General features: G+C 47.0%; 1 protein-coding gene across 1 annotated transcript; it reads right to left on the bottom strand.

Annotated features, from left to right (window-relative positions):
- Nucleotides 1-334: 334 nt before the first annotated feature.
- On the bottom strand, nucleotides 335-15,673 carry Mpp1 (membrane protein, palmitoylated 1, 55kDa; the record flags this gene model as incomplete). Its single annotated transcript, XM_013509992.1, is given in 11 exon segments — nucleotides 335-973; nucleotides 1,673-1,747; nucleotides 2,001-2,203; nucleotides 3,589-3,669; nucleotides 4,387-4,467; nucleotides 6,092-6,198; nucleotides 7,569-7,765; nucleotides 9,992-10,060; nucleotides 12,760-12,845; nucleotides 15,193-15,271; nucleotides 15,530-15,673. Coding segments are annotated over 11 exon segments (1,299 nt in total), but the record flags the coding sequence as incomplete, so codon positions are not given.
- Between the last annotated feature and the right edge of the window lie 7,461 nt (nucleotides 15,674-23,134).

The raw sequence follows: 23,134 nt of genomic DNA, 5'->3' as shown, positions 1-23,134 counted from the left end.
AGTTGGAGTCGAGTTGGTGCAAGTCTTGGCAAACAGCAGTGGGCCCTCAGCCCCACACACGGAACCAGGTCTGATAGGGGGAGAGGCCACCCTGACAGACTGGCTCAGCCTCTGCTTAACAGAAGCTTAGACATGCGCCCATGGCGGCCTGCAGGTGAGCCCTGCAGTGCAGTCCTAAGGGGCTTTTTCAAAGGCAGTGCTGTGTTTGATCGGCCACATCCGGACCCGAGAAGGGCATCTGGCATTGATGCCACTGCCCAATTGAAATGCAGCAGGCAGCACTTCCCTTTCTAGAGGGCTGTGTGGTGCAGATGGAAACCAAGTCGCAAGGTTGTTGGTGTTTTCACAGCCACATCTTTATTGCTTTGAGAGTTTCCCTAGAGCAGGTGACTTGCACAGCTGTTTCACTTGGCATCTTAGAAAGTCGCAAAAAATGCTTTCTCCAAAGTAAAGACCAATGAAAAGCTACCCAGTGCAGTTGAAGGTGGAGAAGCTTAGGCTTCAGAGGAAAAGGATCCACTGCTTTTTTGTGCATCTGTGATTAGCAGTTGCGTTTTGGTAGTACTTATTCCCAATTTCCAGATACCTTTTTGAGATCCAGATCAGTAGGACCCCATCAGGAAAACCAAACCCAGCCTTTCAGGAGCCTGCGTGATAAGATGATCCTAGTGGCCTATCTGGGAGAGTTGCAGAGAGCTGGAAGCTGACAACTAGTTGAAGCAGCCCTTTTTTCTTAAAGCAAGGGGAATGGAGTTCAAATGCAAAGAGAGGCACACTAGCTCCCCGAGCTGCAAGCTTAGTAAACCCAGGAGACGGGCACCCACTGTGGAGAGCTGCATGCTTGCTCAAAGGCTTCCTGCAGTTTCTGAAGGGTTTCATCAACACCGTTATTGACCAAGGAGAGGTCAAAGTAGTGAGCATACTGGCTGCGGATAGCCTCAGAGTCCTTCTGCAGCTGCTGCAGGGCTTCCGTCTGCAACAAAGAACCGTGGGTGAAGCAGGTGTAGCACCCCTGGCCCAGAGAGGCCAAGGGGAAGAAAAAGGCCAGTAATCCAATGGAAAAATGAACTAACGATATGGCCAGCTAATTCACAAAAAAGACAACACAAATGCCTCTTATTTTGGGGGATGGGTACTGGGAATTGAACTCAGGACCTCATGCTTGCCAGGCTGGCCCTGTGCCACTGAGCTAAATCCCAGGCCCACAAATGGCTCTGAAGATAGCATGAAAAGCTAATTTCCAGTAAAAGATAAAAAGTGTGAAATGCTGTTTTTCCCACTATGAGATTGGCAGAAAATGAAAAATGTAACGAACATGCTACGGGACAAAATGAAGTAGGTACTCACAGGCCTGTCCCCACAGCCACCCCCACCCCGGGGCTTTGGTGCCCCTGCTGTCTCCTGGAGCGCCCTCTGCCCGCCCTACCCGAGTCCCCACCCCAGCACAGCAGGATCTGCTCAGCTGTCCACTTCTGCTGCGGGACCCAGCCCTACCCCTCCAGGACAGGGACAGTCCCATTGGTTTTGTCCCTGTTACCTAAGCAGGGGTGGTACAGCCAGTGGGGTAGTAACTACCAAATTAATGAATGAGTGAATGAACGAAACGCTGTCCTTCATCTCCTTGCAACCCCAGCTGAGGAAACCCCATCACCCTGCCCGGCTGCGCCCTTACCTGAGCGCCCTGGTCAGTAGGTGCAATGAACACAATGAAAGGTGAAAGCTCTGCTGTCCGAACAATCTTCAGGGTCTAGAAGAGGAAAGGCGAACAAAGAAAGGGAAGGAAAAAAAAAAAAATGTCAAAATACACTGCTTCGCGATAAGCAGCTTTAGGCTTTACCCATGCTGGTAACTTCCAGCCCTACTGCTCTTGTGGCAGGCTCACCCCACTAAACATAGGAAGCAAGCCCGAGCTCCCACCAGACACCCAGGAGCTTGCTTTGCATTGCACTCCACACCACAAGCGGCCCGACCAGCACTCCTGCCTGCCCACACCTCTGCACCTGGGGCTCGATGTCAAGGATTGCAATCTTGTTCTGTTTATGAATCTGGTGCACGGTTTCAAACTTGGTCCCAAACATATTGCCCTGATAGCTGCCAAACTCCAAGAACTCGTTAGCAGAGATGTTCCTCGTCATCTCCTCTGTTGAGATGAAGTGGTACTCCTTCCCATCTTCCTCACTCTTCCTTGGTGGCCGTGTTGTGTCTGTGGACAGGGACACCAAGTCCTGATGAGCTCAGGTCCTCACTATCTCTTAATGGCTTGGCCCACGTTGTCTGTATGGGGCAGAGATGTGACAGGGGGTGTCCTTCTGTGGGCTCCTGAAGGGTGATGCTGGATGGCAGTGCAGACCAAGAAACCCATGTGCCCGGGACATAATTTTGAAGAAGCAAAGCCCAATGTAAGAAATTTGTATCGTTTTCCCCGTATGAAGTTACATTTCTCCAACCACCAAATCCAGGAATACTGAAGCTCAGAAATGAAGAAATGACAGCTGAAAATATTTTAAGGGATCTCGGAGCTGGGTGTGGTGCAAACGTGTGTCACCTCAGCACTGGGGAGGCTGAGGCAGGAGGATTGCTGGGAGTTCAAGGCCAGTGTGGCTACACAGCATGACCCTGTCTCAATCCCCACCACCACCAAGAAAGGGGATCTCTAAACTACCAGGCACTGAGATGCAGACCTGGAATTCCAGCACTTCTCCCACTCACTCCTCACTCCGTCCCTGTGGACGACTCTCAGTGATCCATGTGTAAAAAGGCAAAACATCTACCAGCAGGTTCACAGTCTGGTTCTCTATGTCATTTAGCAGGACCTCAGAATACCCACAATGCTGAAGCGAATCACTTCTGAGAACACAACAGCGATTGTTCTCCATAACTAAGGCTGCTCCCAAGACTCTTCAGGCTTGTCCTAAGCTCTGCTTTGATTTAAAAGGTGTTTCACGAGAACTGGAGCAGCCTAAATCTCAAACAGCAGTGAGATAGCTAAGGAAACTACTGTACATCCAGTGTCCAAATAAAACAGTTCTCAAAGCAATGTAGGCAGACAGTAGAGGACGAGAAAATTGATAAAGTATATTTAAAAATGCAATATGTATAAATTTTCTTTTTTTATATATAGTTCTGGGGATTGAATCCAGAGTCTTCAATGTGCCAGGCAAGGGCTCTACCACTGAGTTAAACTCTCAGCCTTTTTCATTTCTTATTTTGAGTAGGGGCTTAAGTTGCTCAGGCTGGCATCAAACTTGTGACCCACCTGCCTGAGACTCCTGAGCAGCTGGGATTACAGGTGTGCGCCACCATACCCAGCTAATGAATTTTAATTCTGAATTTTTAAAAGAGTAAAAAATGTTTACTACAGCTTCTGTTACCGGTATATAGACGAGAACAAGACAAGTTATTTTGTTAGTTGGAGCAATGGTGGGTATAAACTTTTCTTTCCAAACTTTTAGTTTTTATAATTAAACACTTAAAAATAAAACTATGAAGAAAGGCTGCGTGGCATCTCAGGCAGAGCGGATAGCAACCTACAATGAGGACGCGCCATCCTTCAGGCTGCCCGTTCTCCAAGGTGCAAGAGCTACTTACACGGGGCCGGGTACACGAACTTCTCCGGGTTCTGGCTGAGCAGGGCATTCTTAATGTGGCTGCGACCAACCCCGCTGGCTCCTGCGTGGGGAGAAAAGGAAGCTTCCTCACTGCACCCAAGACAAAGGCAGGGACAAGAGTGGAGATGCAGCAGTTGCTGCCGGAAATTGGGGACCACCGAGTTGCTTCCAGTCCTCTTTGATCCATTGGTGGGGGAAGGAGGCTTTTTCTAAGGGCTGTGGGTCAGGATGCAGCATACAACTGTCATTTCCATGAAAGAACCAGCCAACATGGAGTTTTCTGTTTATTTTGCAAGTATATTCGCTCTTACGAATTTCCAAAGTTAATGGAATGAAATTTAAGTCAGTGTTTTTGTTGGGAATTTCCCTCAAACTCTTAACAGATCCTCTAACCAACCAATGTTTTGGCTCTCACGACAGGAAGGTAAGCCGCTCAGCAGGCTCAAGGCCCCGTACCTGGGTCAGGAGCCAGGACTCATTGCACTTTAGGTCAGAGCTGTTTGGGGGCATATGGAAGGCTCTGCAGCTCGGGGGACTTCGAGGGCCCTCGCTAGGCCGGCGAAGCTGTAACTTTACGCAAAGCACGAGCCTATCACTGGCATACCCTCCTGCCACCCACGTGGATGAAGAGGGTTATGACCAAACCCAGCCCAATAGCAGAAACCCCATAAGGTGAGGCGGACCCCGGTGGAGAGCTCTTCCCATGAATATAGGTGGGAAGCAAGGACAGGCATGCACTCTGGATCTGGCAAAGCAGTAGGGCGCAGTGAGAAGATACCGATCAGCACCAAGGTCTTCCTCTTGAACGCAGGGAGCCGGACAACTTCCTCGTAGGAAACAACATCCAACTGGTCAAAAACTAGAGACAGAGAAAATGAAGCAACATTCATTTGCAAGCCCGGCTGGGAAGAGCGAGCCAGGGTTAAGAAGCTGACACCCAGCCAAGCAGTGGGGGAAGAGGCTGGAGCTGAGGCTGGGGAGGATGGAAGGGAGGAAGACTCCAGACTGCATTTGTTTTTATTTTAATGTGACAAGTGAGTTTTGAGCAAGGGACTGATGGGATCCTGCTTAGCTTCTGAAAGGCTAATCCTTGGCCGCTCGGTAGGAGATCAAGCACAGGGGCTGGGATCAAGGCATCAGGACCCTAAACCACAACCAGCGCCATGACTCACTGTTTACACTGTGGGGAATCTGAACTGAATGTAACCTTCCTGGGGAATGAAGACGACTCTGCCTAATCAGAAGTGTTAAGCCGCTGTCTGGGGCAACCACAGGCGATACTGATAAGAATTAGGAAGAACAGGATGTCACAGTAAACTAAGTCTGTTTGAGTAAACTGAAACACATTGGCGCCTTCCTGTGGGCTTTGATCTGGTTTCCTCAACAGCCTCCCCGTGACCCCTTGACATGACTGTCTGCTAGCTCTTCGGACTCTGATTCCTCCCAATTTTTTAGACTCTCCATTCTCACCCTTCTTCTGTCTCTCAGCTGACTTTTCTGGTCTGCTGTTCTCCCTTCTCCCTAGTTGCAGTAACCTGGTGACTCCTGTTTCCAAGCCAGATGCTCCCCTTGGAGCCAGCTCCCTCGGGTATGAAGCTTGGCTGCCTCACGGGCACTCAGAACTCAGTGATGCTAACACAACGTCCACACTGCCTTACCCCAGGGACGCCGCCGACCTGACTCCAGCCATCGCCTCCCAGGCCCTCGCTACTCCTGTGTACGTTTCTGACGTGCTTGACAACTCTGGGTTCTATGATTTGCTCATGAGCTTCTCTCTGTTTAGAATGCTCCCAAAAAAGTGGGAGCATTCAATGAATGGTAGCCCAATGGCAGGCTACTTGTTATCAGCAAGCTGCTTGAGTCCACTCATAATTGTAATATACAGTTAGCCCTCCATATCCATGGGTTCTGCATCCTCAGAGTCAGCCAACGATGGACTGAAAATATTTGAAAAAAGTGGGTCTGCATAGAATACATACATAAATTTTGTTCTTCCAATTCTTCCCTAAATAATCCAGCTCAACAACTACTTACATAGCATTTACAGCATTTGAAATAAGCCACTTAGAAATCGGAGGATTTGGGTATACACAGGGATGCTAGAACTAATCCCCTCTAGATACTGAGAGATCACGGTTGTTTCCAGCTACAGGCGGTTTTAAAAAAAGAAACAGCAAGCCAGAATTAGTTCTCAAGAGAGCAGGCTCCTCTCTGCAACTGCCCAGGGCTTGCGGCCAAGGAACACCGAAGGTGCTGTCACCTGAGGAAAGTGCAGGCCTGGCCGATGACCTTCCTTTCTACTGCCACTGGACCCCGACTGCGGAGGTCAAGCAAACTGGAACACCTGGTGCTTTGGGGGAACATGTGCTCCGCCCACCACCTCTCCTTTGCTGGTTTGCTTTTTTTTTTTCCCTCTCCTTTGCTGTTTAAAGAGCCCGGGAACCAGGCTGGAGCCAGGGAATCGGGGAGCTCAGAAAGCTTACTTGAGCTGTGCTTGGCCAGGTACTTGTCTTTATACTTCTTCTTCTTCCCGAAAGGACTGCAGCTCGGGGCTTCACTTGGAGCGGACTGAGCCACGCTCGCCACCCGCCTGGCAGGAACAGACGACCGAAGTGTAAAAGCCACAGGTGCTTACCGTCCGTAAGCATGCCAAGTAACCCCTTTCCTTTCTACACTCAGATCCCAGGCTGGCTCACTCCGCTCACCACGCCCGGCCCACACACGACTCCATGCGGGGCTGGCTCCCAGGCCCACCCAGGCCACTCCCTCGCCTACTCAGCGAGTTTGTACGCGAGCGTCCAAACAGCCGGCGGTGGAAGTTTCTCTCGCGAGGAAACGAGCCCCGACCGTGTCCTGCCCTCGGGGCAGCCTGCCTTCTGGCCGGCCTCTGTCCAGAGGTGAACAAGGGAGGCAGGCACCACAGGCAGGGGGCCTTGGGCCTGGCACCCAAACCACAACAGTAAATGTATTGTCCATGGCAATCCTGTATTATAATGGGTGCACCTACATAGACGTACACACACACAAGTAGGACAACAGTTTTGTGAAACACCACCTTCTATTACTACGAGCAACGTATACTAATGTTTGTACATTCAATGTCATTTTTCAAAAGAAATAGCTGTTGCAGTCTACCAAACTGACGTCCCGCCTCATTAATGAGCTGTGGCCCACAGTTGCATTTCGTATTTTCCCAGGTTTTTCCAGCCATCTGCTGCTCCTGAGCTTGCGACCTTCTAAGCAAGGTGTAAACGGCCTAGAGGTCACAGCCAATGTGCTCCAGGTTTTGACCAGCATCACCCAGGGTCTGCACTGTATTTTTTCTGCTGCTCTCGTGCTAAATTTATTTCTACAAAGCACATCCTGTGGTTCGGTGCCATGTTTATAATTTCCCTCCCACTGCATCATCCCTGGAGATGAGATCAAGCAGAACTCCGGCTTCAAAGTGCAAGACTGGTATATGAAAGAACACCCCTGAGGTTGTGATCTCTATGCTGAACTTATGTTGCAGGGGCAGAGGGAGGGTCGGTGGTGAATACGGATTTTCCTGGACTAACCTACACTAAGTGAGCAATCTGACGTGGGGAAAGGAATTATTTCTTCTGTGTGCCAGGGATCTGTCTGTACAAAAGACACATGTTTAAAATGTGACCGTTTCCTGCAGGACTCATGAGTCTTCCCAGAAACAGCACAGAGTGGGAGAAGGGAGGCAGAAGACCAGGGAGGGCTTCGTCAGTGCAGGGGGAGGCACCTGAGGAAGCGAAGGAACCAACAGCTATCAGTGAAGTTTCTCGGCTCGCTGCAGGCCCTCCCTCACCCGTTATGCCAGGGAAGCCGGGAGGCTGCCTAGGAGGGCCAGTGACAACAGGAAAGAACCCAGAGTCATGCAGCTAAGTGACTGTCTGTGGCAGGCATGTGCCCTTTCCATCTACAGAGTCCATCTGCACGAAGGCAGCTCACCATTCCTGCAGCTCGGGGGAAGGGATCAGTCCCGCGGACTCCTTGGAGGAGCCTTCCACCCGCCCCTGCCACCAGTTGCTGTCATCCTTGTTGATGATCTGGATAATGTCCCCTGTAACAAACTTTAGTCCCGCCTCCTTGCAAGGGATCAGACTGTCTTTTTTGGGATCGTAGTCGAACTGTGCTCTCATGAACATCTGAAAAAGAAAGCAAAGGAAACTGCAGGCAGCACCCTGAAGAGAATGACCACTCTCTGAGCACGGATGGACAAAGTCCTGCTGCTCTAAGCTGTTTGTGGGGGATGAACACTGGGGAGCTGAGAGTGGTGGGCGAGCACCCGACAGAAGGGAGGTGGATAACGAAGGGATCGCGAGTGCCTGGTGTCACACCTGCACAGGATCAGAACTGACCCTCTGAACAAGAAGGCAGTGAGATGCCTTCCTTTTTTTTGTTTTTCTGGTACCGCGAATCGAACTCACGACCTCGCGCTTGCCAGGCAGGTGCTATGCCGCTGAGCTAAATCCCCAGCCCCTAAGATGTCTTCCTGATCAGCATGTTTTCAGTTACTGGATCGGAGCTGTGTGTCTCAGAGTACAGAGTGGCTACTATCTGCAATGTGTGTGCTCTCTCTACCAGTATGTTAAATAAACCTGGTAGACCCTTTCTAGAAGACAATCTAAACAATGCGAATGTGCCCTAAGTCTTCAAACGTTAATACCCCTACATTCCCCCTCTCCGCCTTTATCTGGGAAGTATCATCAGTGACATACAGATAAGCCTGCCCATCACAGCACTGGTCAAGCACTGCTTACAAGAGTGAGGTATTGGACAGAACCTTATTCACCACGAGTTGGAACCTGGTTAAATATGGTCACTACCAAGCATGTTACCATGAAACCATAAACAGCAACTTGTGGAATATTTAATGCCCTCAGAAAATGCTGCTGCTATGAGGTTAAATGAGAATGTCATTAGACAAAAACAATACTTAGTATGTTCAAAATAAAAAATAAGTATTGATTTATGCATAGAAAAAAGCCAGGAAGAAACTATAGTAGAACTTCATACTGATTAGCTGTGATAGTGAGATTAGAGGGTCAAATCCAACCCAAAGAAAGAAAAAAATAATGACGAGCAGAAAGAAATGAAAAAGACAATAGCACTAAGAAGATAAAGGCAAACTTGATTCTTTGAAAAGATTAATGATGTTAACAAAGCAGAGAAGACAATTTACTAGTAGAATTAAGGGTCTTTAATTGCACTGCTGTGGCTGCCTCAATGTCCTGAATCGATTCAAAATGTTGGCCTTTCGTGGTCACTTTGATTTCGGGGAAGAGCCGGAAGTCGTACCCTGTGAGATCCGGTGAGTAAGGTGGGTAAGGACGCACTGTAAGGGCTTCATGAGCCTGCCTTTCTGTTGGATGCCACTTGGCAGCGGCACTCCCCGCCTTCCGCTGACGCCTTGTAAAGACACTCAGGGGAGAGCTGCTTCAGAAAGTGGCATGAGCGGGAGATAAGTACGTTTACAGGGACGGAGGGCTTTTCATGGCCATGTGCCCTTCATTGTAAGGCACTCTTAAATTTAAACATTTGCTGTATATTTTGCTCATACCTTATGTATCTACCAAAAAAGAATTATGAAAATTCTATTCCACTGCTTCTGAGAGAGAGAGAGAGAGAGAGAGAGAGAGAGAGAGAGAGAGAGAGAAGAAAGCGAGGGGAGGGGGAGGGAAGGGGGAACTGATGGCTTTGTTGGCAAATTTTTCAAACAGTACTTGAACAAATAAGGGTAATCTCATACAAAATGAGACATTCTGAAATGATGGCATTTCCTAGCTCATTTTATAAGTCTAGCATAACTAAGATACCGCAGTGTGACAAGAATCTTATAATCTTTCTCAGCAACAGAGATGTAAGGTTCTGAAGCAAAGCATTAGCAAACCAAATACAGCAATGTACAAAAAGGACAGTCACAATAATACAGGATCTAGTTCAGCAACACAAAGGAAAAAAATCGTATGTTCTTCCCACTAGATGAAGCAAAAAACACTTGATAAAATTCAAAGCCCATTCAAGACTAAAATTCTTAGCAAATTAATGAAGAATAACTACAAAACCCTTACAATGTACTATACAAAAATCAACTCCAATGAGTTTTAGAAGAGAACATCTTGACGTTGGAGCTGTATTGTTTCTTCACCATCTGACCACCCCGGGGCCACCCTCATGCCACTGCCTGGCTGACTGTCCAGGCCTAAGGACAGTGAGCCCCTGGGCTTTAGTCCAGAGGAAACCAGCTCGTGTCTAACGGGCCCCTGAGCCACGCACTTGCACACTTATGGGATATTTAGAAGTTAAAGGTAGAATCAAATCTCAAAGAAAAAAAAGTGCAAAAAAGTAACAGGGAGAATGGCGCCACCTACCTGTAGTGCAGGAAGACGACTTTGCTGGTTGGGAATTACTTTTAATGAGATCATTCCTTTGGTTTCTTTCTATTAAAAAGAAAGAAGAAATAAAATTGTAAGGAACATTAACTTGAATGATTTTAGGTTCGGTGGCATCATTCACCCCCATCAAAGTCCCAGGTTCTCCCCCAACAGCCATCTTTACCCTACAGTTGGAGATTTTTGTAGGACTGCTCCTCCTGCAACATAAGTATGTGTCCCATCGCCAGAGTAACGATATGAAAACACACAAACAATAGTGAAGAAAAAGCTAATGACTTCTTCCTCCCACTCTTTCTCTTTTAAGACAGAGTCTATGTAGCCCAGCCTGGCCTCGGCGATCCTCCTGCCTCAGCTTCCTGAGTGCTGGGATGTCAGGCCTGTGCCACTGCACTGGGCTGCCTCCTTCCACTCTTGACCCCCAAAAGGTACTCAGAAGTTCCTACAATGATCCCGGGCACACATGGTCTCACCTGCTCAACAGATACTTTCAACGTACATCTTAGATATTACATTTTGACTTTTATAGAATTGAATCTCACTGTAGAAATGCAGAATCAAGTGGTATGAATATTTTGAGCTTTAATAATGATCCTCCGATTATTTTCCCCCAAAGATGGTAACAATTCCACTCCCACCAGGAGTGCAGGAGAGCTCTTTTCCTCTAAATTCTTGTCAGAATCACATATTCACATTCCTTTGTTTATTTTTATTTTTTTGAAACAGTCTCATGATGCCTTGAACTTGCAATCTTCCTGTCTCAGCCTCCTGACTGCTGGGCTTACAGGCATAAATCACCACTACTAGCAACATTCTTTTTAAATTTCTGTCAATCTGATAGCCGTTACAAATTTCATGGCTTTTTTATTTCATAATTTTGTTAAAACAAAGTTGAACATCCTCTCTCCTCTCTTCTCTCTCTCTTTCAATCTGAGAAATACAAATTGTATATTATTTGTCATTCCTGTTTGCAATGTGTTGTTTTGAAATATGTGTACATTGTGAAAGGACTAACTAGAGTAATTAACACATGCATTACCTCACATATCTTTTTTGTGATGAGAACACTTAAAATCTACTCTCAGCAAGTCTCGGGAATGCAAGTCGTTGTTATTAAATATAGTCACCGTGTTGCACACAAAATCTCTTCTTCTCTACCTGGAATTTTGAATACTTTGACCAACATCTTTCCATCACCCTTCTCCAAACCCAGCCTGCGGTAAGCAGCGCTCTACTGTCTACTTCTACAAGTTGGACTTTTTAGATTGCACATACAGACGAGTTCTACGGTATTTATCTTTTTTTGCTTGGCTTAGTTCACATAACATCCTCTGGGTTCATCTGTGTTGTGGCAAATGCAGGAATTTTCTTCTTTTTGAAGGCTGAGGAGTATTCCACGACGTGCACACATTTCCTCTTCATTGAGCATTGATTCTAGGCCCTAGTTGCTGTGAGTAATGCTGCAATGAATGAGTATCTTTTTAAAAGCTTACTGGCCATCTGCTTTTTCTTATTTCTTTCACGTACTTTTCTATCTGGTTGCTTGCATTTTTATAATAAAGTTTAGAAACTTTTTAGAATTATTAATTTTTACATGTACCATCTCCTTCAGCAAGGAGCTTATGTTCATAAGCTCAGTGTCAGAAGCCCATCCGCAGGGCTGTTCACTGCAGGCACGCCTGGTACTAACTGCTGTATTACTCGGCATCTCAGCAAGAACTAGGCGGCACGGGCCTGCAGTCCCAGGTACTCAGGTGGCTGAGGTAGGAGAATCCCAAATTCAAGGCCAGCCTGGGCAATTTAGCCAGACGCTGTCTCAAAATGAAAAACGAACAGCTGGGTGTGGCGGCTCACGCCTGTAATCCTAGCACTCTAGGAGAGACAAGACGAGAGGATCAGAGGTTCAAGCCCAGTCCGGGTAGCTTAGTGACTCAGCAAGACCCTGCCTAAAAAGAAAAAATAAAAAAAAGGGCTGGGGATGTAGCTCATTGAACCCAAACACCACGGGTTCAATCCCCAGAACTGGGAAACAAACTAACGACCAAACCCGGGTTCAGTCCCCAGGACTGCAGGAAGCGGGGCTGAAGAGATTTTCACGGAGGAACATTCACACACACACAGGCATCCTCAAGTGAGGGGGTACGAAAACTGTGCCTACGAGTGAGGGTCCAGCCTTCAGCAAACGGGTCTGGTGGGGAAGGCCTGCGGATATAAACAGCCTGTCTCATGTCTCATCCTCTAACTTGCTGCTGAACCCACCGAGCCCAGCTTACGCGGGGACGGAGTCAGCACACAGCCAAGCAGAGGAGTGGGCGAGACTCAGGAGGGGCCAACAGGGCACTCAGCAGAGACCCGAGCGCAGTGCTGCACAGACAGGTGCCAGACAAACGCCAACAGCACACCCGGCCGTGCACTCTGAAGATGAGCAAACAAAGACTGAGAGGTATTAATTCATCCACTCAAAGTCCAACAGCCAGAAAAGCCGGAATAGAGTTGCCACTAAAGGCCGAGGTCTTCCAATTTCCAGCACAATGTTCTTTCCAATACCCCATACTGATGCTCCTGGTTATTTGCCCTGCTTTTATCAGATGAAAGCGGAAAAACATCATTCCTTATATAGAATAAGTATCAGGAATAATCACGGCCCCCTCAGTGAAGTATAAACACTTTGGTAGAGAAATAAGGTCCACTGACATCGAAGCGCTTCAATACCTTGTGAAGTATTCAGCTAGCATAAAGGAACCTACCATGGCCTTCTGCAGCTGATCTACTGAGTGATTAGTCACATTTGTGCCATTGATTTCTAGGATCTCATCCCCCACATGAAGGGAGCCTGCCAGGAAAAAAAAAATTAGTGCATACAAGAATAAAAGTTCAAGGAAGCTGTCAGCGTAACTCAAGCTCGCAGAGGGGAGGAACCGTCACCCAGAGCATGGTACAAGCTAGATTCTGCGAAGTACCCAGATTGAAAACATTTAACCACTTCATGAACAAAACCCAAACTGCATAGGATACTTCAAAGAATCAACAACTGGGATGTCATCTTACTGAAAAGTTTCTGCACATCTAAAGAAATCACCAGCAGAGTCAAAAGAAAGCCCACAAATTGGGAAAAAACGTTAGCCAACTGTTCCTCAAAGGACTTCTATCTAGAACGTAGAAAGAATTAAAAAAATCAACCTCTCCAAATTCAAAGACCCAATCCAAACATGGCCATCTGAGATGAATACACACTGCTCAGATGAAGAAATACAAATGGCAACTAAATACATGAAAAAATGTTCAACATCATTGGTCATTCAAGAAATGCAAATTCAAACAACACTGAGATTCCATCTCACCCCAGGAAGAATGGCTAGCATCAAGAAATCATCCCATAACAAATGCTGGAGGGGCTGTGGGGAGAAAGGAACACTACTTCTCCATTCTTGGTGAGAGTGTAGACTGGTGTAACCACTGTGGAACTCAGTCTGAAGGTTCCTCGGTAAACTAGGATTAGCGGTCCCATTCAACCCAGCTATTCCCCTTCTGGGTATTTTCCCAGAAGAACTGAAAACATCATATCACAGCGATATATGTGCACCCATGTTTACAGCAGCGCAATCTGTAATAGCTAAATCGTGGAAGCAACCCAAATGTCCATCCACTGAGGAATGGATAAAAAAAGACGTGGTATTTTCATACAATGGAATATTACTCAGCTATAAAGAAAAATAAACTCGGGGCTTTTATAGGTAAATGGTCACGCCTAGAGACCATACTCATAAGTGAAATAAATCAGACCCACACGAGTAAATACCGTGTTGCCTCACTAGGGTAAGAACGCGAGGAAGTGAATGAAGTCTGAGGGGTGCAATGGATATTGTGAAGGGGAAGGAAACTGCTTAGGGGGGAGCAGCTGGGATGAGGGAAAAGAGAAAAGAAAGAAAGAAGGGAAGACACGTATGTATGTATAGACAGGATGGCTAAGACAGTTATACTACTGATTTCTATTGCTTTATTGAAAGGAAGAATTAATGTTTAACTGTTTGATCAATCTTACATGCCTATGTTTGTTTATCTGAGTAACCAATTTGAACATATTTGAACATATCAGTATATACTACAGCCACTGTTGCCAACTTCCTATCACCTTGTCTGAAAATATGTATTGCTTGTATTGTTTTTGCGTTACTTTGTAAATGTCCATGTGTCTGGTAATATGTTTTCTTTCTTTTATCTCTAAAATAAAAAAAAAAAATTAACCACAAGAGATAGAAATAAATGTCTTTTTGAATCCCTCAAAGGATATATCTAGGCAAGCACCTTCTCCTCAAATTCCTGGACCTAGAATGACTACTGACTCCAGGAGACTCAGACACACCGAGCAAGGCAAGGCAAAGCAAGGCAAGGCAGTAGTCTCATTCAGCAACAAGTTCAATGTTCCTTCGTTACTGTTTAGTTAAAACTCCACAATGCTCCCAAATGGTAAAGTTAATCACTGTCTGGATTCTGTGTAAAGATTGGTTATCAATATTTGTGCTATGTTGGATATCAGAAAAACCCTAAACATAAAAGGGTGAGAATTAATAAGGTAGGAAAAATTCATTTGAGTAGCCATCACCCCAACATTAGGAAAAGTTCCAGGCAGGGCTCAAAGAATGGCACGAATCAGATGGCTAAGTACAGGCTACCACCAGTTGCTGAAAGCATGTCCTATTTTAATATATTGTCCTGTTCTGTCATCACCCTCTTAAACAGATTTTACTAAACGATGTACCTGAGAATCGATGGCGCTTTAACATTAAGGCAACCCAACGGTAACGTCTGTTTTCTCAGTTATAAATTGCTAGCTTCAGCGCAGTAGCGATGATCTGTTCCCCTCACTGCTGTAGACTCAAAGTCTAATGCAATGGGAGGCATGTAGCAATGCTTCAAATATTAATTAACTAGAAAAATATCAGCCAAAAATGGTGTATAGGAAGGCTCCGAGGGAGAGATGCTGGCACTGGGTAATTTGTATTAAATCTTAGCATGCAGTTTTCTAAAGAGCCACTTATTAAGACACATTAAAAAAAGTCTGGCACAGTCACAAAAATGCTATTGGTTTTAGGATTGTACCCATCATGTCCCACACCACTGAACAGGAAGCAAATGATTAATCCCAGAATAAAACCCGACCTAGGACCCCCATGGCGTACCTTGTCTATGGATCATGCCACCATGAAGAATCCGGGCCACGGTACAGGACTGTTTTTCATTCAGTTTCAAAGTGATTCCCTGAAATAAAGGTAATGGCACAGTGAGCTCTATCTGAAGCTCTCTTTGAGGTTATCTTTAAAAGCGCTTAAGGCAGCTTCTCAGAAGAAACACTTTCCCTTTATATCAGGGATGGTCCCCAACCGGAGCAGGCAGGAAGCTCGCTCTGAGGAGCTGCAGGTGGGGGCTAAGAGACACAGTGGCTGAGTCGACTCTTGTGGCTCAAAGACCCACATAAGGGAGAGGTAAATGGTGGGTGACAATATGACAAGGGATTACCATGGGCTCCTCCGTGACCTTCTCAAACTGTATGAGCCGCACTTTCCGCACCTCCTGCCCCTTGGCCTGGGCAGGGCTCCCAGGGGAAGCAGACCCGTTGGCGTACATGTCCTCGGTTACAGCGTTCAGCTGGCTGGACACAGCCTGCCCAGTTCAAACAAGAGAGCAGTGGATGAAATAAGCAGCAAAGGCTCATGGTCAGCCCATAAACTGCAACTCGGAAATATTCAATGTCACTGTAATCGGTGAGAAAGGAATTAAATTGAAACCACAACAGGCTACCATTATATACCTACGAGAATGGCTGAAATGAAAAAGATGACACCAAGTACTGGAACTCTCATTTGCTGCTGGAGGAGGTGTTGAATGTCACAGCCGCTGTGGAAGGCAGCTTGGTAATTTCTGCTGTAAAGTTAAACTCACGCGATAGTCCAGCAACCCCACTCCTAGGGATTTGTCCAAAACAAAACTAAACATTTTTCCATGCAGAAATTTCTACATAAATGTACATAACAGCTTCATGTTCATAACAGCCAAAAAGTGGGAACAACCCAAGTGTTTCAGCACAAGAGAATGTATAAACCAGTTGTGACCCATCCATACAAAAGGATACCCTTTGGCAATGAAAAGGATCAAAGTATCAATACACGCAATATGGACAAATCTCAAAAAAGCTGTGTGCAGTAAAAGAAGACTTACAAAAAAGAGCACCATATGATATGGTATGATTTATATCAGATTTTTAGAACAAGCACAAATATTGTACAAAATTTAAAAACAGTGGTTGCCTCTGATGGAGTGTGGAAAGGGCTTGCTGGGAAGGGGCACGGGAGAACTTTCTGGGGTGCTGAAAATATTCTGTATCATGACAGAGGGCTGAATTACACAGACTTCTGTATTTCCTAACATTCATCCCATCGTGCACTTAAGATTTGTACATTTCACGGTATGTAAATTTTACCTCAAAATAACCCATAAGCAAATATTGGACTCTAGCCAACGATATGCGTGCTGAAGCTCTTAAGAGCCCAGTGCGATACCACCTGCAGCTTATTTTGAAATGCCATTCCCCACCCTGGAAAAAAAGCAAAGAGTGACCAGGTGTGGTAGCACACACCTGTAATCTCAGCTACTTGGGAGGTGGAGGCAGGAGGGTCACATCAAGTTTGAGGCCAGTCTGAACATTTAGCAAAACACTGTTTCAAAATTTAAAAAAACAGAAAGAGCTGGAGATGAGGCTCCAGCACGCAAGAGGCCCTGGGTTCAATTCCCGGTACCACAAAAAAGAGGGATAGATGGATGATTTGGGACAAACATAGCACCATGTTAACTGCCACTCCACTCCCACACGTGCCAAAAGAGGTGGACAGCAATGTCGCTGTAGCACTCTTTTTATAATGTTATAAAATTAGGGTTTTGAACTGTTTGCTTAGTAACCCATAAACGCTTCTGTACATTTTCGAAGAACAGTGGCATTCTCAAAACTGAGACCATCGATACAATGCTATGAATGTTTATATACTATTTTCATCAAGGGTCCCAATAATGGCCTTGGTAGCTGTATCTTACCAAGCCAGGATCCAATCTAGGATCATGCAATTTTCTTATCTCTTCACTCTTGTTTAATTGGTAAAGTTCCTCAGTCTTTCTTTGACTTTCATGGCCTCGACATTGTGAAGGACGGACTTACTGTTTTGTACATGTTTCTCAAAGTGGGTTTGTCTGCTGTTTTGCCATAACTAGATTGGGGTTATGCATTTTTGGCAGGAATCCCACATAGCCGTGCTCTTCTTAAATGCCCAAAGCACCACACGCATGGAACCCCCAGGCGATCACTCTTTTCCTTAAAATGCTTCACTCTTTGTTGGTTCTCCCTCACCTTACTGATCTACTAATGGTGACGTAAGCCAGGGCTTGAGGTAACAGCTGTCACAGTAAGGAAGGCCACATGGAATCCCTGAATATGCTCCTGTCCATCCAGATAAAATATTAAATAAAACACAATATGGCTGCCCGGCGGAGGAGGGACAGGCCTAAGCCAGTGTATACAAGAGTCGGGTTGGCATTTGGGCACAAGCTGAAAATTGATGGCCACTGCATCCTGGTCATGCCCAGGGGTGACCTGCAAGGACAGTGGGGAGGGATGATCATCCCGGAAGGAAGATCTGTGAGGACTGCACTTCATCACCCACTTGGCAAAGAAGCGCTGGGTGGAAGCATCTATTTCCAAGAAGTGTGCAAAGGCCCAGCTATGAGCCCAGAAAGAAGTGGACAGGAAGGTGGGAGATGAGGAGGTCTAGAACACAGACACAGGTCTCACGCAACATCTCGATGTGAATTCACTGCATCTTCCCCAGGAAGTCAGCAGAACCTGAGGCGGGGGCAGTGAGGTTTGAAGTAGTGTTACTGACTAAGTGATCTCAGATGTGGGAAGTACTGAGAAACAGAAACTGCTTCGTCTAGCAAATAGAACTTCCCCAAACTCATATGACACTGAGTCAGATGACACTGCATTTTAGCAAAGTCGTCTAAAATAAGGTTGTGATTTGAAAACTGACTTAGGGTACCTGGAAGCGCAGAACTTCACGTCATTCTGAGGTACTCTACGGTAGAGAAGTCAAGGATTCTGTTAACACTGAATGGGGAAAGACCATGTCACCATGACAGGGAGTTTCTGAGGGCATCTTGAAGCACGCGGCTAAGTGAAAAAAACCATGAGGACAAGTACACTAGCATCAGTGTAAACTGTGAGCAAATGAATGCATCTGTGTCTGACACTGTTGCTAGAGGAAAACACAAAAAGTTGAGGTTGCTTCTAGGGACACGAGTTGGGTAGGTTCATGACTGGGTGAGAAGGAAGTTGCTTCTGCAGTATCATCATACCTCTCAAATCATGCACTAGACACATGCACTACTTTAATGAAAGAAATCGTAAAAGCACACAAACACGGGTTAGAAATCTGGGTGTACCTCTCAACAGAAATATACAGAGTTTGAGTTAGATCCTGGCTCTTTACTAATAGCTGGGTAGCTTTAGGGTAAGAATCTTGACCTTCCTGTGCTTCCATCTCAACTAAGATGAGGCCAGTGACAAAATGACCGTAGAGGGCTGTGATGAACACGTGCTCAGCATAACGCCTAGAAGCACTCAGCCTCCGCAGGCCACAGCCAGTAAGATGCTGCACAGATCTGCCAATCCTGAGATGCTGCTGAAGAAAATGCTCAGTATACAAAATTTCATGCATTTCTTTACATTTAGATTGCAATGATTCGTTTCTAATCAGGCAAACGAAAGCTTCTTATTCCTAAAAGACAGACAAAACACAATGCTTTATATTTTGACAAATGGGATGTTCCTAAATGTCTGGCTTCGTGTTCAAGGTAGCAGCCTAGGTCCTTGTATGTGTCTGGCCTCACCAGACACACCCTTTTAAAAGCCTCACCCACCACCCTTTTAAAGTGAGAGCAAAGGGTGAGGGAGGAACCCACACACACCAAAGGAAAGCACAGAAAGGTCAGAAAGCGAGGTAGGGATGGGCGTCGATCCAGAAGAGCCAACAGCTCAAGCCCAGGATGTGCGCACGGATGAGGCAGAGATCTGCGCTGCTGTGCAGAATGCAGCCTTGAGCCGGCTCTGCTTTGCAGGCAGGGAAGATGGGCCTGGCCACGGCACCCATGCCAAACTCCTCATGGCCACCTCTTCCTGCATTGCTGGCCAGCACTGTAGGGCACAGCCACCCCGAGCAGTGCCCACAGGGCCATTCCAAACAGGAGAAGGGCTCTGCAGGTGAGGAATGGGATGAGGGGGGGGTGAGCAATCAATTCTAAGAGTATGAAAACCATTTACTGATTTTCACCTTTTCTTTTCTTTTTTTTTTTTTTTTGAGACAAGGTCTTATTATGCAGTGCGGGCTGGCCTTGAACCCATCATGTAGCCAGGCTGGTCTCAAACTTTCAGTGATCCTCCTGTCTCAGCCTTCTAAGTGCTGGGATGACAGACACACAAAACCAAGCGCAGATAATTTTCACTTTTTTGAATCCTCCCATAGACAAATCCTGAAATAGTTACAGGTAAAGAACAGACTGCAAACATCAGCACCATGATGATATTAAGACACGTACATGATAGAGATCGAAGGTAACAAGAAAAGAAATAAAGAGAAGGGGTCACCAGTCTTGGGAACAAGAAAAAAGTTCTACCAGCACTAGCATGGGCTGGACAGGAAATCAAGGAATAAACACATACAGTTCCAAGAGTAACCAGCAAAGCAGAAACCAATGGCCCATAAGTCTGCTCTATTTATATCTGCTCTGTCATGTTCTCTTTGAAACCTCACAAACTCTCAAGTCTGTACTTTTGACTTGCTGGCTCTTTAACCACTCCAAATATCAACCAAAAAGCAGAGATAAGAATTTGATTTTTGGCTGCGTGTGGTCGCACTGCATGTAATGCCAGCAATGTGGGAAGCTGAGGCAGGAGGATTGCAAGTTTCAGCCCAGCCTGGGCAATTTAGCAAGATCCTGTCTCAAAATTTTAAAAAAGGGCTGGGGATACAACTCAGCGCAAAGACCCTGGGGTCAGTCCCCAGCACTGAAAGTGCATTGGATTTAATGACGTTCCACACAATCCTGCCACTGGTTTGATGGCAGGTATCTGCACAAGCAGGCCTGTGTTCTCTGAGGAACTGCTGCTACTTGGGTTTCCTGTTTTTCTTCAGTGGAAGCAGAAACTTTTGCAGGCATACAAAACACACTGGTAGATAAGGCACACTGGAAAGGATCTTTAGACACTTGACCTTCGGACTGATGGATGTGCTCTCGGATGGATTTAGTGCCTAGGAAACAAAGTGCCTCGTTAATGTATGATTTTAAGACAGTGCCTGCCAGAAAGTCCTGGGTCTCAGGCCTTTCTCTCGCCCCAATTCTTATCAGTTGTGGTTAAACAGTGCTAATTTCTTTCTAATTCCTTGGAGCACTCTGGGTCTTCTCATAGCTCGTGTTTGTCCCAAAGTGAACAGGATCTGGCCCACGCAAGGAGTGGACACCTGTGTGTTCCTGGGCCCCGGCACTGCGTGACAAGGTTGCCTGCCAGGTATCAGGGCCACCCTCAGGATCTGCTATCTCAGGCTCCACCTGCCTTCTTGGCCTGAGCCTTCTAAGTTTCCTTACAGAAGGAGTTCACAGAAAGCCAAACACTAGGCTGAACGAATGTTTGTTTTCTCCTCTGTTCACTGGTTCACTGTGCCCTGCCCTCAAGCCCAATGTTTGGATGAGAAATCCAACCTTAGCTGCCCATTCTACTCCCTCCTGCCCCAGGCCAAGTTTGTTTTTCGTGTCTTTTTTGATTCCAACTTCCTTTGAGCAACTGTCTCTGCCCTTTGAACGCCGCCGCAGATGTTTCCTCCCAAGGAGCGGTGGAGTGCTGTGAGGCAGTGAGGGGCACCCAGCTCTGCCTAAGGTGGCAAGGGAGCAGCCTGTGCAAAGGCCCAGTAGCCAACTGCGAAAGGCAACACACTGTGTGCAAAGGAGGCCAAGGCTCACCTGAATCTGCGGGGTATGTGGCCAGGGAGTCTGCTCCTGATTCCTTAGTAGTTTGCCTGAGAAAGAACTTTTTTTTTTTCTGCTTGAGGCCTTCACATAAAGTATATCACCAGTCTTTCTTTATTACTTATTTTGAGACAGGGTCTCACTAAGTTGTACAGGCTGTGTTTGAACTTGTGACCCTCCTGCCTCAGCCTCCCAGAGTGCTGGGATCTATCATTGCACACCACTCTGCCTAGTCTGGTTGTATCATTTGAGGAGGGAATATTTCCATTCAAATTTTTTCTTTTCACACAACGTGTCCTACAAAATAAGGTGTAAGTTTTTGTTTGTTTGTTTGTGGTACCGGGAATCAAACTCATGACCTTGCTCTTGCTAGGCAGGCACTTACCGCTGAGCTATATCCCTGGCATAATTTTAAAATTATTTATTCTTTTTCCCAACTTTCCCAGTATGTGGTATGGTCTCAAGTCTGTCTTCCTTTTCTGTCCTTCACGTCCCAGACCTTTACAATTTTTTTGCCCCAAACCAGAAAGAATTAGTAACCCTTGCAGATAAAATGAACCCCGGGGTGCTGTACCACTGACCCATAGCCCCAGCCCTTTTTTCAAAATTTTGAGACAGAGTCTTTCTAAATTGCCTAGGCTGGCCTGGAATGTATGATTCTTGTGCCTCAGTTTCCTAAGTAGCTGGGATTACAGGAATGTGGCACATGCCCAGCTTCACAGTGATCGTGTGATTTCTAGTTTTTTCCTTCCTTATTTGTTCTCCCTAGAGCAGACACTGAAGACAGGAACAGATATTTCTCTCAGTGATATCGATATTTTGAGTATAATAATTCTTTGCTGTGAAAACTACCCCTCCCCCCAAGTGGTGACAATCAAAACTGTCTTGGGAAGATGCCAGCAGGGAAGACTGAAATCAGCTGACATTTCACTGATGTGGAGATCTCTTCTCCCTAAGCAGAGGATTGCTCCAGTCTTTCCATGTTGCTAAAAAAGGACGATGAGTGTGGCGGACAGAAAGGTTGCCGGCTGGGGCCGTAGCTCAGCGGCACAGTGCCTGCCCGGCAAGCACAAGGTCCTGGTACCAAAAAATTCCCAGTAACAACAGCGAAAAAGGCTCGAAAGGCATGAGTACAGCAAAATGGGCTCGAGGAGGGGAAGTGACACCAGAGGCGGGGGCGGGGGGGGGAGGAAATCAAGCCCCCGGATTAGGAAACTGGGATGCAACTTTCTTCACATGGAGCTTCTTTTTGATCCTCTGCTTTTTCTCTTCCCTTCACATAAAGAAAGATACATAAGAAAAACATAATGGGTTTCGCTTGAGTCACCTTCCCTGTGAGGCCTTTTGTGCTTCACCTTCCTCTAGTAGCATCATCAAGCATCACCTTTGAACGCTCTGCCTAACCAACAGGTACTGCTCAGCAGCTCTGTCGGTCCACCCCGACGCCAGCTTCGCTTTACTCCCAGGACTTCCGTGAACCCCAGAGGCAGGGACGGCTCCCAGAGGGCGGCAATCCCGGGGGTGTGGAAGCGCTCCCGTCCGGGGTGCAGGTGGCTCGGTGTGGCAAGCAAAGCGCAGCCTCTCCTCAGGAACCGAGGACAGCGGTTAAGAGCTGTTCACCGGCATCCCTGCAGGCTGGAGGCCAGAACTGCCTCCGAATCGCGTGGCCTCCTCGTCCCCCCCGTACACCCAACAGGCCACCTCATCTGCCCCCAGCCTGGCAGACACGGTGAGCGAGCGCTCCAGGGCCACGTCCGGTGACCTAAAACACAAGCACTGCAACAACAAGCAGGCCGACCTCCTCTAGGACGTGACCCCGCGAGGCTTTCTGCTGCTGACTTCCGTCCACGGGGAGGTCCGCCCTGACCTCGGTCGCTGCTGCGCCCCGGCCGGGGCCTCTCCGGCTCCCGCAGGGAAGAGACGCTGTGGCCAGAGCTCAGGACCCGGGGCCCAGCGGAGCCCCACCCTGCCGGCTGCTAAGGCCTCCGCCCGGGGTCCGGGACCCCCGAGCGCGAGCCTCCAGGGACCGAACTCACGGGGCCGAGCCCACGGTGGGGA

The sequence above is a fragment of the Chinchilla lanigera genome, unplaced genomic scaffold (genome assembly GCF_000276665.1).
Source record: "Chinchilla lanigera isolate Chin_1 unplaced genomic scaffold, ChiLan1.0 scaffold00193, whole genome shotgun sequence".
NCBI classification, from domain to species: Eukaryota; Metazoa; Chordata; class Mammalia; order Rodentia; family Chinchillidae; genus Chinchilla; species Chinchilla lanigera.
This window is presented reverse-complemented; position numbering and strand designations above follow the sequence as displayed.